This window comes from Melanostigma gelatinosum (assembly GCF_949748355.1).
Source record: "Melanostigma gelatinosum genome assembly, chromosome: 8".
Taxonomy (NCBI): Eukaryota; Metazoa; Chordata; class Actinopteri; order Perciformes; family Zoarcidae; genus Melanostigma; species Melanostigma gelatinosum.
The window spans coordinates 17,938,334-17,957,094 of NC_136641.1; the positions used below are offsets into that span (position 1 = coordinate 17,938,334).

The 18,761-nt window shown below is 44.2% G+C and overlaps 1 protein-coding gene across 1 annotated transcript in view; it reads right to left on the reverse strand.

Annotated features, from left to right (window-relative positions):
* The window catches only part of plxna2 (plexin A2), a gene marked incomplete at its 5' end in the record, with an annotated part of 145,346 nt that overhangs the window by 58,204 nt on the left and 68,381 nt on the right, over positions 1-18,761 (reverse strand). Inside the window, 4 exons of the mRNA XM_079274062.1 lie at positions 1,772-1,868; positions 5,223-5,376; positions 8,071-8,194; positions 17,476-17,576. Of these exons, the coding sequence (XP_079130188.1) occupies positions 1,772-1,868; positions 5,223-5,376; positions 8,071-8,194; positions 17,476-17,576 (476 nt within the window). The remainder of the gene's footprint in view (positions 1-1,771; positions 1,869-5,222; positions 5,377-8,070; positions 8,195-17,475; positions 17,577-18,761) is intronic.

Below are 18,761 nucleotides of genomic sequence, written 5' to 3' on the forward strand. Positions count from 1 at the left end.
ACGAGAGAGAGTGCAGGAACGTTGAGTAATGAGGCCAAATAAGACATTGGCGCAGCGTGATCCTGCAATCACCATTAGCCCTGCATTGTTGGAGTGTCGCTGTTATTACCAGCTGTTAGGTGTGTGCTTGTGTGTGAGCATTTTTGCATTTACCATATGTAAGTGTGCGTGTGTGTATGTGTCACTATGGGGTACATACTGTACTGCAAGCGGCGGTGGAAGAAGTAATCAGATCCTTAAGACCAACGAAGATTCTACCCATCGCCACACTGAACTCTGCAGTAAAGGTACACTATTTATACTCTACAATAACTGCCTCTGTGCAATACTGATATATTTATCTATAATATGTACTTTTGTAATACTTATTCTGTGCAAAATATGTTATATCTGGATCTCTTATTCAGTGATCAGCACATGAACTTCTACTGCTGTAGTATCAGATGGGATCTGTAAAAGTGCCGTCTGGTGATCCGAGTAGAGTAGCGGTCAATATACAAGACAAGGGGAAGGGTCTGTATGGGACAAACCAATTTAGCCCCATATAGGGGACGGCCCAGCTAATACGGGACAGTTAGCAACCCTGTGTACTGGTTACTATTTGGATGAATGGATGGAGAGATGAGCAAACACAAGCATGGGCAAGCCTGAGGCTACCATACTTGATTCTCTCTCCATGTTGCCATGGCAAAGACTTTCAATTGATTTTGAATTTACTACGCCATGTATTCACAGTTGTTCGGAGAGCGTATTGTCATCACACTTGGCTCTCCCTCTCCCTTTCTTTCTCTGAAATGCGGTTGAGTTATGCATACTTGCTTATTGTTAAATATTCATCGATGCAAAAGCATGGGAGTGATCTCTGGCAAGCACGCTAATTCAGAAGAACAGGACTGATTCACCTTCTGGCAGATAGAGTGTACAGCATGTGTGTAAGAGGGAGAGACAGAGAGAGACAGAGTTTACGTCGTGAGCGTGCGAGGGAGAGCTTTTTCAAGTGTATGTATCTTTCTTTGTGTGTTTGAGTGTGTGTGTGTGTGTGTGTGTTTGTCATCGGCCATTTAACTGAGCTGATGTGAGAGCTGGTAATTGCTTTCTGTGCTACTCAGACAGGGTTCTCAGTAAGCAGACAACCATATGAAGTTGTAGGGCGGTGTGAGAGCGAGAGATGCACAATAACAAAGGAGACAGTGGCTACAACATTTTGCTTTAATGTCGAGGGGGTAATAAAAGGGTAATATGACATGCTACTCCTGCTAGCGTCACTGCTGTGATATCCTGAGTCTCTTATCTCTCCATTCACTGATACTCCCAAGTCAGCAAGGACTTTGGATCTAGCACAAACAGAATCTGCTGTACACGGGAATGAAGCGAGCAATTGCAAAGGCACTGCCGTCCCTGAGATCGCCGATACAGGGACCTGGATTCAACATCACTGACTCGGGGACGGACGTAGCATGAAAACGGGGCGTGAAATCCCTCCTGAAGGGCTGTTAGGCAGAAAGCTTCGTGTTTTGTACCGCGGCGTGTCTGAGAAGAAGGCTTCATTAGCGCAGCAGCAACGAAACTTCCCGTGACTGTGCTCAGGGAGCAGTCAGCTATCACATTACATTAGTCTTTACAGGGGATATTTTTAGGGGGACCGGGGCCGGCTAAGGTTGAGGACAAATTGTAACTAATTCCCAGAGCATTGATCCAGTGGCTTTGGGCAGCAGGTCTGGGGTTTTGTTTTTGTAAAAGAGAATGAATGGGCTCTGAAAGAGATACTCACAGTTGGTGGACGCTGCAGTTGTAAAACTTGACCTCTGTGCTGATAAGCATCTGACCAGTCTCCTTAGAGTTGAGCCTCAGCTCAACGCCTGACCAATCTGAAAGAGAGGAGACAAACGATGAACTTGTATTGTATACTCATGCATTATTTTTTACAAACGATAAGCGGCGTCGTCAGTGATTCGGGCGTTGTACCGGACCGTTGTTGAAGAGGGAGGTGAGCCGGAAGGCAAAGCTCTCGATTTACCAGTCCATCTACGTTCAAACCCTCATCTGTGGTCATGAGCTTTGGGTGGTGAAAGAATGAGATTGCCGATACAAGCGGCGAAATGAGCTTCCTTTGTAAGGTGTCTGGGTTTAGCCTGAGAGGTGAGGAGCTCAGACATCCGGAGTGAGCTCGAAGTACAGCCGAGCTGAGGTGGTTGGGGCATCTGATCAGGATGCCTCCTGGACTGGTTTTTCCGGGCACATCCAACAGGTAAGAGACCCCGGAGTAGACGACTGGGGAGATTATATATCTGGTCTGGCCTGGGAACGCCTCGGGGTGCCGCAGGAAGGGCTGGAACACGTTACTGGGGAGAGGGATGGCTGGAATACGTTAAGCCCACTGCCCTGGCGACCGACCCCAGATAAGCAGAGGATAATGGATGGGTGGATTATTTCTTGCTTAGGTTGTGAAGAGCAGACATCATTGAACGTTCTGCTAATCAGCTACAAGGTAAGTATACAAGATATCTAGAAAGGTAGGACTTCTTGTGCGGTATCGCTGGTGTTGCATATATGCAAGCCAAATAAGAGCGAATTTCAGTTACATACAGAGCCTGTTCATCTGATCAAATTTAGTTTTCCTGCATTTTGCTGGACAGAGTTATGGCCGCGCTTCTGTTCTCTGTAAAAACAGCCTCTTATCTCTCCCCACAATAATACAGACTCCATATAAATGTGTGTGTGTGTGTGTGTGTGTGTATTTCAGATGACATTCAGTGAGTAGGAGGCTTGAATGACCCTCCGTGCCCCATTCTCTCCACAGCACCTGTTGGGAATCAGGCTCTGTTTCACACAAGTCTGAGTGGCGGGCAGGCTAGGCTCATGGCTGACTTCTACCATTTTGCATTTGTCTCACAGGATCGGGTAAACAAAGTGGTACAGAGTCCGCACAAAACCTCCTCTCGGATTTTATTTTTTTTCCTTTGTGAAGAATAGCTATTTTCTTTCATGTCAAGCTCAGTCTACTATCCTCACAGTTTTATTCTAACCTCTCCTTTCACTCCTTTGCTCTTGTGTTAATTTCTCCTTTATTTTTCCTTCTTCTCCAACTTCAATATCTTATTTCAATGTGTCCTCTCTTTTCCTCTCCTTTCTTCTCCCCTCTCCTCAGGTCATTGCCACTGCAGGATCGATGTTGATGTGCAACAGATAGAAATGCTTGCTTGGGGACAGGAGATGGAGGAGGATGTGGGAGGTCAGGAGGAAGTGGCCTCAGGGGAATGGATGTGGAGTGAAAAAAAAAGAGGTATAAACCGCTCGGAGAGGCGACAACAGAGGAGGGAGGAACGGTGGAAGTTGGTCAAAGAGAGGAACGGTAGGATGGATGGAAAGCTAGATGGATGGAGGAAGGGCTTACCAGGGGGATTGGCTGACATTTACCTAGGGGAGAACATTCATATTAGTACCTGATGCACCAGTCCCCGTGGGAGCTCTGGGCAAACAGGGCTGTCATTTACTCACAGGGAGGAGGATTACCACACCCCCAAAACACACAGTGATTTCCACTGCACGCTGCACATAATATGCACATAATATATTATTCAGGGTGTTTGGTTTTGTCACCCTGCAGCCATCTTGGCTGGCAAACAACAGGTTATTATTGTCAAATAGCAGGTGTTAGTATTATAATGATATATATGTTTGCAAATAAATGGACCCAGGAGCCACGATGGTATATTTATGAAAATATGCTGGAGAAATGCTTGACAGGTCACGAGATTTTTATGAATAGTATATTAGAAGTGATTAGCAATGTTTAGATATGTTCTACTCAACTATGAATAATTTAAGTTTCTAGATTTAGTGAAATGAGCTAAAAATGGCTGATTGGACATTTTTACCTGCTAAAATATAATTCCTTGCTATCACGAATTACAACTCTTATTTAGTATACGTTTTGTTCTGTGTGTCTATATCAAGTCCCACTTTTCTTCAAAGCAAACAGCAGATCAGCTCCCTGTGCCTTGGCTGTGGAAAGATACTAATTCATCACATCAACTTCCCCATTGTCCCCTCAGCTAAACCGTCCCCAGGCTGATTGAACCTGCTTGTTAGACCATTGCCAATCATCCCAGTCTGAGGGCAGCAATGTGGTGAGCTGCAGCTCAGCCACAGGCCAGGGGATCTCAGTCTGACCCCCCCGTCAGCTCTAATGTGGCCTGGCCTTGTGTGTAGCACACTTCACAGCCAGGAGACTGATTCTGGATCTATGGGAGCTTGTTATGTGTAGACGGTGCCTGCTTAAATTACGGGGGCTGAATCAATAAAGATGTTTGAGAGTGCGGGCAGTTGAACGGTTAGCTCAGTGCAGCATAAGTAGCAGAAAGAGAGGGACGTATGGGAGTCCGAGGCTGCGTTTAGACGCGCTACGGTTCACATCTAAATCGCAATGTTCGGACCAGGGTTTGTGTGGACTACATTGTAAAATATTTTGGTAACAATTTCTATGAGACCTATGTCTAAGATGCATTATAAATATATTTATAATAGTTACAATGTGCTTATAGCACTGTACAATCATAGTTGTAAGCACTCATAAATATCCATAATGCCAAAATAAACACAATATGAAGCATTTTATAATGACTGATAAGATAAGGTATAATAATACCTGTGTTTGCTGGTCAATCACTGACATTTAATTTTGGCAAGAATCATACATTATATGTGTTATAATATTTTTTACACTGCATAACAATGTGATTGTAGGTTTCTCTACCTGGTCATTGTTTGTAAAGTAAAATATATTTTACGATTTTGTGTGTGATGTGCTTGCATAGATCTAAGTATTCTTTTAACTTTACTTTAAGCAAAGAATTATACATATATACATATATATATAAACATTATAATGCATTATAACAGTGATTACAATGTACGTATCCATCAGAATTATTGTTCAACAGTTTTGCTGTCATCAGAATTACAATCCACACTAAATAATCAAGACTTGGAAGTCATTATGAAATGCTTTATATCGTGTTATGATTATTGTTATCAGGCATTTTGAATATCTATTCAATTGTATAACTATAATTATGCAGCGCTGTAAGCAGATTATAACGCAGTATACGTATGTTTATAACGTATTTTAGACACGGGCATCATAGAAAGTGTGAGCAAACCACTCATCAGTTTACATTCACTGGAGAGTGGTATGTGCGTGTCTTGTTTGTTGTATCTACCTTGGTCGGTGGGAATGACGGGGACGTCCTTGGCAGTAGGAGACACACACAGTATCTGGTCGCCATTGACCTGCCCCTCCACCTCTGTCAGGTTGCCGAAGGAGCAAGTGATGCCCGCAGAAAGGTCTGGAACGTGGCTCACCTTCACCAGCAGCTGCACAAGGGGTGGGGCAAATGACAACAATGTTAACGTGATGTGACGTTTGTTACGCACAATTGTTTGAATATGAACCAAAACGGGCATGATGGTTTGATGGTTGGCAGAAGTGTAATAAGCTCCAAAATACAAAGAAAAGAAGAACACAACGCTGCTGGCAATACTGTCGATCGATTTTGCCAAGAAATGCTGCAGTGTCTTCAAAATGTTATCAACACCTTGGTAAAGAAAATAAGGCTGTATTTAGATTGTTTGAATGTAGAGGGTATAATTCCAGAGGTAGAGGCAGACATTGTGGTTCAGTCAGTGGTCAATACTGAACTGCATAAAGGAAAGTGGGAAACAATGGTCACTCTGCAACTTTTATTTCTGTTTCTTTTTCCCCCCCCCCCCCAAAAAAAAATAACCGATACAAACTTGCACACAATGGGCAGTACATGTGCAATACCACACGCATGCAGATGCACATAGAAGTGTTTGAAGTCATCCTCTGGAGATCGGTGACACCGGGGCTGGAGCATTCAGCTGCTCTGCCTATAAATAAATGTATTCTTGCGCATGATCTTGCTCTCTAGCCAAGAGAGGCAGCCTGGATAATTATCATCATGGCATTTCACAGCCTTGTTCCATTAGCTGTTATTTTTGGGCCATGCCGTTTGAAGTTTCTCTTTGTTTTATCTGCCGCTCACTAAACACCGCGGGGCTACTGGGACAGGGAAGGCAGCTGAGCAGCTTAACTGTAGGTCTTTCAAGAGATGCTGACTGTCTGACTACAGTGCCTCCCTCGTTAGCTAGCTTACTCTGGTACGCGTTGAGAGGATGAGATGATTTATTAATTTTTTTTCTTTCTGCTGAGGACCTCTTGTCTTCCACCCTGTTGTACTTTCACCATGTTTGTGTTACTTCGCTCTGAGGTGTGTTAGAGAGATCCTTGATTCCAGCAATCACAGCAATCAATGTCTTTTGTTCAATGTCGAATTCCCCGAGGTACCTCTCACATTAATTAGCTCTCATCACGTCAAGACACACATATACAGATAAACACTCAAATTGTTTTCATGCACACACACACACACATACACACATACACACACAGAGGCAGCAAGGCTGCAACAGAAAGTGAGCTTGTCTCAGAGTGTTAAGCCTTTGCTCTTTTTGATCTCCCGTCCTCCCTTATGATGATGGTGGTGGGTGTTTTTGCAGCTTGGCAGCAACAACCAGCCTAATTGGTGGCAGAGTTTTAATAAAGGTAATTTGATTGTTTTTTGCTGTGTTTCTATCTCTTGTATTGCCCACATGAAGAGGCTGTGTTGTCATGGAGATGTCTGCTGCTGTGGAATTTGTGAACTGTGAGAATTTGTGAGGGGTTTTCGTGGACGGTTTGGTGAGATGACCCTGTTGCTGGTACAGCGTGACATGGGAACAACATGTTTTCGGATAAACTGCTGTTGTAAAGTGGACAATCGGGGCCAAGTATACGGAGGGCTGCACCCTGAAAGATCTTCCCAGTCATGTGAATCATGATTGTTGTGTGTTGCGCTGCACCACACCAGCCCTGGCCCTTTAAGAGCCTCATGAGGTAGGTGGGTTCTAGATGAAACCCTTGGGATATAAAAGAGATCTCAAAAGAGAGAGGGTTCTTGTTAGGACCTTTTGAGGGAGAAAAGATTCTGCATTGAATCCCAGAGAGGTTTCTGGGTGAAACCATTACACCATAGAGCGTCTCAGGGGATTCTGGGTGGAACCTGTGATTCTTTGGTGTAAACTGTGGTGAAGTGAAGGTTATTTGCCGGGTATACTGTGGGCTTACTGTGTACCCACCTACGAGCCAAATCGTTTTGGAATACATAGGAGAGCATACCCACTTCTTTCTCGTAACCAACTCATCTAGCTAGCAGTACACTCACCTCAACAAATGACCACTTCACCACTCGGTTTAACCCTTTATGTTGGGCTCTAGTAACTCTTAATACCCGCCATCTTAACCAAATACAAGGAAAATGTGCCCGTGCAGACTATCAAACCAGGATATTATGTGCAATTTAAAGAGGTCTGGAGAAGTCCGCTGTAGTTATGTCTGCTATCATAGAGCTGAGTTACACTTGTTTTGTATGACCAAATTGTAAAAATATTACAGCTGACACCTTGTTGTGAGCAGTTTCTGCACCACCGTTATTCTGATAAATCCAAACCTAAGGAGATGAATCTTTTGTGTTTCGGATTAACTGACCCAGCGGGGGTATTTCAAGACCCAACATGTGGTAACATATGTTCAGCAAAGTTCAGCAGAACTTGGACAGGCAGAGCCTTTTTCACTGATGCTCTATCTGCCCGTTTTCGCTCGGTCCATGTACTCAGCTGCACTCGGACAACTTTAACACCTACACACCCACCCACACAAACATGTCTTGGCACACATATTGCTTCGTACCAAGTGAGCATATGCACACTGAAACGCCCACATCAAGCTCTTATGAACCTTCTCATCTAATGTTTATGCATCAACTGAAATCACAACTAGGCAAACTGCTATGTGGGATCATTTAAAATGCTCTGCATCTGTACGTGGGTGGCGAATATGTAAATGGTAGCTTATTTATCATTGTAATGCGAGCAAGTAGAGGTTAAGATTGCAGGTGTTTGGCATTTTGTGTGCGTACTGGATGTAGGAATGTGCTTGTGTGAACTTACAGGTACACTGGGCTCTGACACCGCAATGCTGTCTGGGTACACAGTGGCCTTCACACACTGGTTGAGAGAGGCGGCGAAACGGTAAGGCTCATCTGCACGCTCACACCGGGTCCTCTGAGAGCAGCTGAACAGAAAGGAGAGGGAGGAACAAGAAAGTATGGTTTTAGTGATATTTGTTTTTCAGCAGGAACATAAAGAAAAAAGAAAAAAGAAAAAGAGAGGCAACCGGAACTAGTTCACAAAAAAATCAATTTGATTATATTGTTACAAAAAAACAAAACATTAGTAACCCGATGAATGAATACATTACAGGACATAGCGTGCTGGCAAAGTTATAATAGGAATGAAAACACTCACAATGAAAAGTAAAGAAAGGGTTAAAAATAACAACAACAATTGTGGTAGAAATAAATACTTATGGTACAATAAGTGCAGCAATGAAAATACGATGTGACAGTTTAAGTCGGGGTCTGAAAAAGACAAATTGCCAGTTTTGTGACAGGGAATGGGATGGAAAGATGGGAATTCAAACTATCAAAAACGCGAGCAGTAAACATTGTTGAGAAAAACAAGCATCAAGCTACGTTGTAAAAATAATTATTTTTTAAAATACTAGCGGTGCTTTGAGGAAGAACTAATGCTGTAAAGCATGATTCATCAGCCCTACTTCTCCTGGACATTGTATGGACACATTGTAGAAGTGAATTTTGATCCACGAACCTCAGTCTCAAGACACCTGCACTGATCACTGGAGAACTACACCAGATGCTCCGGGCATCTTTCCGCTTCTTTTTTTCATGCTGTCTGTTTCACTCATGTAGATGTGTTTGTTTTGTGTTGATGATAAAAGGCTGTCAATTTGACATGCTCTTGATTCTGGCTGAGTTATGCTGTTCTTTATGAGACTATTTTAGTTTCTTGTTTTGCAAAACACACGGCATATTGAAGCCATAATAGGAAACGATTTTACTGGAAAAAAAGCTCACTGTTGTAAAAATGTGTATTTTATGACACTACTAGTAAAAAATAGCAGCTGGCTTCGAGGACATGCCGCTCTAAACATTTTATACAATAGTAGGCGATCATGGCCTCCAGGAAGCTTCCCAACAAAGCACACAAACAAGTGGTGGCACCAGCAGTGGAGCCTCTGCCTCCAGTGGGTAATTTAATACACCATACTAACATAAACTACCAAGCCACAGCACTAAGCACTACACAGCCGAATTATATTCTTCAATCGCTGGACAACTTTGGTGATGCAACTGGTGCAAATTACACGGTGCTCACTCATAAGAGATCTTAGTGGCCAAATAGTATATCAAGTACCACGCGACACCCCCACAAACCGCCACATCCCTCGTTAAAATAAAACTAAGCCACCTCCTCCCTCTTATTAAAACTGTGTGTTCCTTCTATCCCATTACACCAAAGGCTCTCTCTCCTCATCCAACCCAGGCTGCTTAACTGGCTGTCTGGTCAAAGCAGCTCTAATTGGACTCCGATGGGTCAGTCGCTGTCCGCGGTGCTGATGTGCCACTACAAACCCTGTCCATTCTCCCCTGGCTGCTGACTCCGTATTCGTGTGTGTGTGTGTGTGTGTGTATCAGGGCCCATATCATGCTTCTTAACCACATACTCTCACACATACTGACTCTAAGCTACATCTTCATCCACAGCTTCTGTCTGTAATTATGTTGTCAGAAATTCAAGCCATATCCAGCAGACTCACATGAACAGGCACAAGCACACGCCAGGCACACACACACACACACACACACACACACACACACACACACACACACACACACACACACACACACACACACACACACACACACACACAGTGTGTGTGTGTGTGTGCACACATGTGCACACATGTGCACACATGCACAGTCCTCCCTAGAGAGCAGGCAAGTGTAGAATTAGTGTAGTAGTGTGAATCTCTGGCAAAGGAGGGCCACTCTGGCAAGATTTCTTTTTACATTTTCTTTCCGAATTATTACCTGGGTGTCCCCTTCATCACTTTTGAAACGCTATTTCTACATTTTAAATGTGACATTTTCATTGTTACTCCAGATATAAATTACCTTGCCTGTCCATTTTACACATTTGACTTCATGCTGTATTTGCCACTTCTCTGTCACACTCTCTCTCCATGTGTCTCCCTTTTTTGTCTCACTCTTTCACAAGTTGAAATTACACCTTTCTTCGGCAAGGTGTCGGCAAGGTGTCGGCAATTTGGCGCTTTTTTTACATTCACAGTGGCAGCAGCAAATGATACTTAATTTGCTTTCAGGTGTGGACCGCGTGCGGCACAATGTTTTATGCATGTCTCCAAGCCTCATGGGTACAGATGCAAAAACCTGGGTGGTCATTAACTGACAAAAAGCCCTGCATTGATTTTCCTCACTGTGATTTAAAAAAAAAAAAAAAATCATTTCGGTGGGGTAAAGTAAGATGAGAGCGCGGCGAGGGGGACGTGGCAGCGGGGGTGAGAGGGGGAGTGGGGTGGGGGGGGGGGGTGCAGGACGGCTGCTGTTGCCATGGTTTCAGGAGATGGCCATTATCTCTGTGTAGTTAGAAACTGACCCCTTGCCTCTCTCATTAGCTGAAGTGCATGCCACTGAGTGTTGACTAGAATCCTGCCTTCCTCATATTCCCCCTCCTGACCCCCTCTCTCCTGTACACCCCCCCCCCCTTATCCTCCTGTCTGGCCCTGGCCTGTCACTCAGTAGCTTCGCCGATGCTTTGTGTTCCATCACTCACATTCCTGAGGGGGTGGGGGCTCTCACAGACAAAATAAGGTGTGAAAAGGTGGTACGCAAATTGAATTTCTTTCAAAAGAGAACGAAAAACACAGACAAACATTAACACTTGCATACACAATTCCACGGCCATGCAGATTGGCAGTACAAATGCACGCCGCTCTCCTGTAATAAGGAGCTTTCTGCTGGAAGCAGCCCGAGTGTTAAGCCCTGTCCATGGTGCTGAAGTAAGTGCTTGCACTTCTATTATTACTCCTCTCTGGAATCTACAACCCCACTGCAGGGTATGAATGCAGTTGTAAGTGGCAGTCACATTTCATGCAGACATGTAAGGCAAGTGAGAAAAGCCAAAGATAAATACAAATAAAAAACAAACAAAGGACAGCATATTGTTGTCTCCTGTTGGCTGCCCTGGTGCAAATGAAGCCGCTACACACGTTTTCACTGTGATCCAAGTCACCAAGCTGTATCTAATGTGCAGAGTCATTTTTTTGTGTTTTGTGGGTGGAAAAGAACACTTTACCGAGGGGAAGGGTGAGGTTAGCAGAGGCCAAACCTCAGGGTCTGTTCCACCAGCGCCTGCTTTGCCCTGGACAGGCAATTACACTGTCGTCTCTGCTGTGCCAAGCTTTGACGGACAGCCAGACACATACACTTATGAAGACACACACCCATTCACATAAACATGACAACAAACAGACACATATCCACAGACAAATAATGTATACACTCAAACATGCACACACATAAACGTACACAACCATAAAACAATGCAGTCCCTCACACTAAATCCTTCATACATTTATGCACACACGCACGTTCTTCTGTCCCTCCTCCCCTTCCCTTACCACATCGAAGGACTTCAATGGAAGTGTTTAAAAAAAAAAGAGAGACAACAGAGGGGGAGCCATTTTAAAATCACCTTCCTTCTCTTGATAGGGCCGGACCACAAACACCACACAGAAAGGAAAACGACAGCATAGAACAGATGGTTTGGAGGCAGAGTGGCTCTCAAAGAGAGTGGGGTGTGAAGAGAAGTAGTATGGCATGATGTAGGTACAGTGAGGAAGAACGAGATGTATATATTGAATATTTGATGGTGCTTAACAAAGCTTTAATAGGCTTAAGTGGCAACCCATTATGTTAGAGAATCACTGGCGTGATTTGATTTCGTTGAATGGAACCCTGGTCCGCACATTTCAACAGAAACACATGTTAACATGAACATGTATGAAGCTTGACTGCACCGGGGCTTGACACACACACACAAACTTCCTTCCTTTAGTGTTTTATCCTCATTCTGAGTGATTCAGGGCATTTGTTTCTCAATGTTGCATCCCTAAAGTGTGAGAACATCCATTTAAACGCATACCACAGGAGGTACTAAGGGAAGTGAAGGAGGGATGATAAAAAAAAGCAAGGTTTTCGATTTCAAACCACCACAGAGATGGTAAACTCCACCAGCTCATGTTGCTGTGTGGGCCTGGGTTTATACATGAGGGCACAGTTTGAACCCCAACGTCGTGTACAGTTCATGTCAGGGGTCAAACCAACAGATGCAACTCATGTGGCGACTGATAATGTCACTGCGGGACAGCGCCCAGAGGACACAGCCCATTCACTTCGTCTTCTCATAGATCTGGGAAGATATTGTGGCGTAAGCTGAGTTAAACACACTCAGAAGCACATGTGTACACACATATAGGTTTATGCAAATCAAGTCAGTCTCTGTTGAAGGTACTGGGTGAGGGTAAAGGAAAGGAGAAAGAGAGGGAGGGTAAAGATGTATGAAGAGACTATTGCTCACTGCTCTGCAGCAGCCATAGCTTTACTTGCGTGGGCTGAGCCGAGAGAAAGAGCAGTGCGGGGATGGAAGCATCTCAAAAAGAAAACGAGTGAGCGAGCAAGGTACAAACACACTGGGGTTTTTTTTAGGATCATTGAATGTATTATATGTAGTCTGCCCACTTATACACATACCGGTGCAGTATTTCAAAAACCATGGAGCCAACGTGGACTAGCTCTATGTGCTAGGCATCTATGGAAATATTGATAGACCTGCACGTCCGTGATCGATATCTCATTAGGCACAATTGGGAAGATGGATGCAGCTCCCCTCCGACTGCTAACGGTGTCTGCAGCTGATGAGTCTGCCATTAGACACACAGTCTGACATCCACAATGGGCTGAAGCAGCCATTTTCATTGCGGTGCTAATTGTTGTTGCCACTGGTAAATTAGAGGAGTTTTATGGTCGGTGTTTGACATAATTCGAAGCATAATGATGAACATGACGCATTAGGTTCCTCTCCTGGTGGAACTATCACAGTTTTAGTCTGGGAGGCAGATTTAAGAGTCGGCTTAAGACATTGCTTGTTGATAACCCTGATAGTAAGGGCTGGCTCAGGCTTGCCTTGGACCAGCCCCTAGTTACTCGGCTATAGGCCTCGACTGCTGGGGGACTTCCTATGATACATTGAGCTCATCTCTCCCTCTGTATGCATTCATGACCCATTAATGCATGTTACTAAACTGGCTCCTTCCCCAGAGTCTTTGTGCTTTTTCGTCTCGCAGGTATAAATGGATCATGTTTACACCTGGATCTGCTGCTGCCATGGTCCTGCTTGACAGCGATCATTATCAGTCAAATTAGATTATTACTGCTACTATTCCTGCTATTATCATTCTATTATATCCACGGCTACTATTATTCGTATAATACAGTATAGTATAGTATAGTACTACCCATTAAAGGGGAGTTTTTTTTACCAGTGCTTGCTCATGGGGGAATGTTGTACTTTGGAAAATAGGGCTGCGGTGCATAGTTTTAAGTTGACACAAACACAACATAAACTATTTCTCAAACCCAGAGACTTGCAGTTGACAAAGTGTACCCGTATAATGGTCTCCAAACCAGGCTGCCAAACATATCGCTTGGCAGCATTTAAGCTCGTAACACCGATGTCTGACAAGCGGACAGCTGTGCCATTCAGGGTGCTGCTGTGTGGGTTGGAACAAATCAGAGCAGTTCAGCCACATGCAGATTGACAGTACAGTGCAATACAGTATCACAGTGTAGTCGTGATATGCTACTCTGCTCAGAGCAGCGCTCAAATGCTGACTCACTCTCTGCTGGGGCCTACTACACCAATAGCCCTAAGCTGTCATCCACACAACAAACTAGTGCTGATTTCCACATACTGTATAGGACTACATTTTACTACTTGAGTAAAGACGTAATTCTTATAATATAACCAATAGTATTGAAACATGCTATACTGGTCAACTGCTGACCTTGGCACTAGATCACTATATCAGCCCCTGGAGAGAAGTCCAGACTAATCCTGACAAATCTCAACAAAAACCTCCCGTCTCCTCCTGGAATGTGGGAGCCAGCCGATAGGATGGAGGTACAACAGAGTGACGTGGGACATTTTGAGATGGAAAAGCCTCTTTTGGGCATGATTAGACAGCTAATCTAACAGTGATGAGGAGCAGGCTGAGGGAGGGAGGGAGCAACGGAGAGAAAGCATCGCCACAGGCCCATGTTTTAGGATTGTGGTCAGACGGAGGCTGAACTACCCATTCACAGGGACTTGGACTGAAGAGCGCTGGAGATGATGAGCTCCCCTTTCAGCTGCAATCAAAATGCTGCTCGGTCTTGTGGGCCGATGAGTGTGCAGCATCAAACACTCTCCCCTTCTCTCATTCTTATCCCCCCTCTTTTTTTCCCCTCTCATTCTTATCCCCTCTCTTTTTTTCCCCTCTCATTCTCCGTGCATTCAGTGGATGCCTTGCAGCTGCTGGTAATTAAAGGGCTTGAGAGGCTCACACCACACTGAATCAGAGGAAGAAGAAAGCGAGGAGAACAACAGGGAAGACAGAGACGCCACTCCTGACCAGCTCACCGCCTCCTTGGCATTCACTCCTCCTCCTCCTCATCATCATCGCAAACCAACCTAATGTCCTCCTATGTTCCTAATTAGCCACCTTAAATGCTGCACTTCAATGAGCGTACACACACAGACATAAAGAAAAGATGGAGGGGGACACAATGTTTAGAGGAGAAGAAGGATGGATATCGCGGATGGCAGCTGTAGAAGGAGGGGCGGGGGGGGGGGGGTGATGAAAGCGAGGGGTGTTTGTGTGTGGCAAGCCAACCCTCTCTGGAGTGTGGAAGCGCTTATTCCAGAGGGAAGATGGAGACGACGCAGTAGTGAGCTGTGCTGAGCTGAGAGGAGATGAGTGGCATACCTTAGATGCTAGCTGAAGGAGGTGCACACAAACATGGGAGAGGGGGAAAGACAATTTAAAAAATAGTCAACAACGGTTTCAGGGAGAAGGGGGCAGAAGGAAGCGGTAGCATCACAGCTGTGGATGGCACCACGGCTGGCAAGAAATTGAATTGCGGGCGAGTGGGAAGAGGGGAGCTCTTCACCAGAAGGGTGCAGCTGCTTTTCTCCAGCTGCAGTCGACAGATACTTACGACTACTACGAATGATAATAACATTTGTTTGTATAGCACCTTTCACACGGTGCTTTACAATAAAGGAAACTAGACATCCATTGATGAACATTTAAAAAATGAATTGGAGACTTTACCTGAAGGTTTGACAGCATGTGCATCATTAATATTTGGTCAAACACAGACCGTCCCAATTTCTCACTGGACACAAATTCACTATAGGTTTGCGTTCAAATCTATCAACCGCTGATAACAATAATGAAATGTGTGCAGTCTTCATGGTAACTAATCCCTTAAAGCAAACCCCTACCTTTACTACGTCATTAGTCATGTTTAAAACCCTGAACTGTCAGATAACTAAGTGCCTGTTTCTATTAACTGTCTTGCAAGTAGTCAGAGAAGATTGACAAGATTACATAATTAATTGAGCGCCTACAACTCTGAGACATCATCAACATTTCATTGCTGCTTCTCATGCAAGATGGCATGATGAGACGCTTTTTTCTTCTTTTTAATGAATGGCATAGTCTTTTCTGATCCATGTGTACCCTGAAATGGTTTTATCGGCAACTATTCTCCCGTTAACTTCTTTTCCTCTTTGCAGCAACTCCGCCAGAGCTGACAGGGGTCCCGCCGCACTCATTGCAGGGTCAGGGCAGAGAAAGGGGTATTAGGACCAGAGACAGGTGGCACGAAGGTCCGCTGTGTTGAAAGAACAGATGGCTGATCCGACATGAATTGTGGTGCTGACCTTTTCTCCCCCACGGTACAGTACAGCAGTCCACACATGTGTTTGTGTTCTCAAAAAAAAAAAAATCGTACCCACGTGCACGCACAGACATTCACACACGAGCCCACACACACACACACACACACAACATACTCCAGTAAGGCATTTTGCAGACGAAACAGCTGTTCCCTCCTCACAGCTGCTTTCACCATAACAGCTAAAAAAACCGAATCACCTTCTAGCACCACCACCCCTGACACGCTGTGGATTTGAATCCCTACCAACTAAGATGACTCTACCACACCTACAAAAAAAGCATGTGATTAACAGCGAAGCACAAAGGCTAATGTTGTGGAAAATGATCCCTGTGTGAAGGCACGCAGACTGCAAAGAATATAAAGCTTTAGCCAGCCCCTCCCGTACCTCTGCAGGCACACGCGGAATTACCTTGTCACAAGGCAATTATTTGTCCTGTCCCAGCTTTGGAGTGATGTAAATTACTTTAAGTGCACTTTGCAGGGGCCGCCATCACGGTAATGATGATTGCGGCGGGGCTCTGACACACACACAGATATTCAGCTGTACTTTTAGAGAGAGGGGCTGCATTCAGGATGGACTGTAAGTGGGGAATTCAACACACATCAGCTAAGAAGAAGCTCGGACTGATGAGAGAGAGTGTGTGTGTGTGTGTGTGTGTGTGTGTGTGTGTGTGTGTGTGTGTGTGTGTGTGTGTGTGTGTGTGTGTGTGTGTGTGCTTAAGACACAAAGGGGGAGAGATTGAGAAAGAGCATGATGTCTTCTGGCTTCTTTAGTAATGAGTTGCATTCATCTCGTGTCCCCAATGTACTCTCTCCGTCACATCTTCTAACCACAGTCAGTTAAATTTACAGATGTGTATCACAATGAACAATCCAAACTACAATAAATATACATCTTCTTTCCTAAGTCTGGCTTTCTAGAAGTTTGATTTGTTGCAGTAACGCTTCAGTTCCAGCAGGTGTCACTCATGGCTTCTATGCTTATTCTTAAGGCAACAGCGGGATGTACAGTAAATATCCCCTATCTTGCTCTGGAACAGGCTCAACAAATACAGGCTTCACCAGATGTCCAGTACACATGCATTCAGGCACAGCAAAATGCATACATGATATTCCTTTTTGGTAATTTCTTGTGTCTTTTCAAATTCCAGTAAGTCATACACCAACTGAGTGCTGTCATTTCCTGTTAATATCAAGTCATGTTACTACAGAACCAGCTCTGCAAAGCAAAGACGACACAACCATTCCCAGACAGACAGTCTTCTATCCTCAAACGTATTTGATGTAGATACACATTAGGAAAATATAAACCTATCTGCCTTTGTGTGAGGAAATTAGTAGGCCATTTTGGAGAAGGTGTGTGTAAAGTGCCTTCAAACTGACCGAATGACGATTGAGGGATACTTACATATTATGCAGGACACACCAGCCGCAGTGTGGGTCCCCGGAGCTCAAACACTCTCCACAGGTCCCGTACTGCTCACATGACTCGATGGGAACCTGGATAACCTGAAAGCACATGAAAGCGTCAGAGTGCAGGCAACACACATCGCAAGATGCACACAAAGAAGCCTCTGGGTGTGTGTGTGTGTGTGTGTGTGTGTGTGTACTAAAGGAATACCCATTCAAGCACACACCAACAGATGATTGAACAAACAAACATCTTCATTCACCGGCAGCATTTGAATGTGATATTTCCATCTTATGATAAGTCATATATGATGTTTTATGTTGACTGATTATGTATGGGGATGATGTGCCTTAAATGCTTGGGTGCCCCTGTGTGTCAATGTGTGAGACGTCAACTGCACAGGCAGCCTTTATCTTAAGCCAGAGAAACAGCAGTGAGCAGGTGGGATCAGTTGGCCAGAGAAAGCTGTTGCTCTGCCATCAATCGTCTCTTGTCTTCACGGAGGCATCTGTCCACATGGGTAGAGCCTGTGCAGAGACACTTACACGTGGACAGTAGCACAAGTAGTGACAGATGCTTTTCTCAAGTCTGACTTGATTACATACCGTACATTTGAAAACAAGTTTTTCAAACTAGTTTTTTTTACCAGCTAGTGTAAGGTCAATACTTTTTAGAAAAGTATAAACAAACGTATTATAAACACTACAGGTGTAACTTTTTTCCCCCAAGTTTGTGTAAAGATCCACTTCATTAAACAAATAGATGATTGCGGAATAGTTTTAAAACTGAAAAGTAATTACTTATGTTGTACTGCCAGTTCTTTTTTTTTATAAATTGATGGAGCAGATAATTCAAAGCTAAACATGTTGAAAGTGTCAACAGCAAAGTATTTGAATAAGCACTTTCAGCACAAAGCAAACACTCCACACCCACGAATCCACGCTAATCCACACAGGGCTGTTGGACTACAATCATTTGAATGAAGAACAAACATCCATGCGTTTATGTGCTTATGCGATTCACAAAATAAATGTACACAAATGCAGGGTTGATCATTTATATTATGTGGAGACAACCGAGTCGAGAATAATCAAATCACACATCTCAGCTGGCCAACTACTGAGTGTGTGTCAACTGTCAGTTGCTGTGAAAACTCTGAGCAACGGAGTGCTGCAGGATTGAGTCCCAAAACCCCGATATGAGTTCGTATTTTTCCACTTTTGGTTCCCTCGTCTCAATGTCAATGGGCTTTTTGAATGGAAATGAGGTCTGCAGTTAGCACA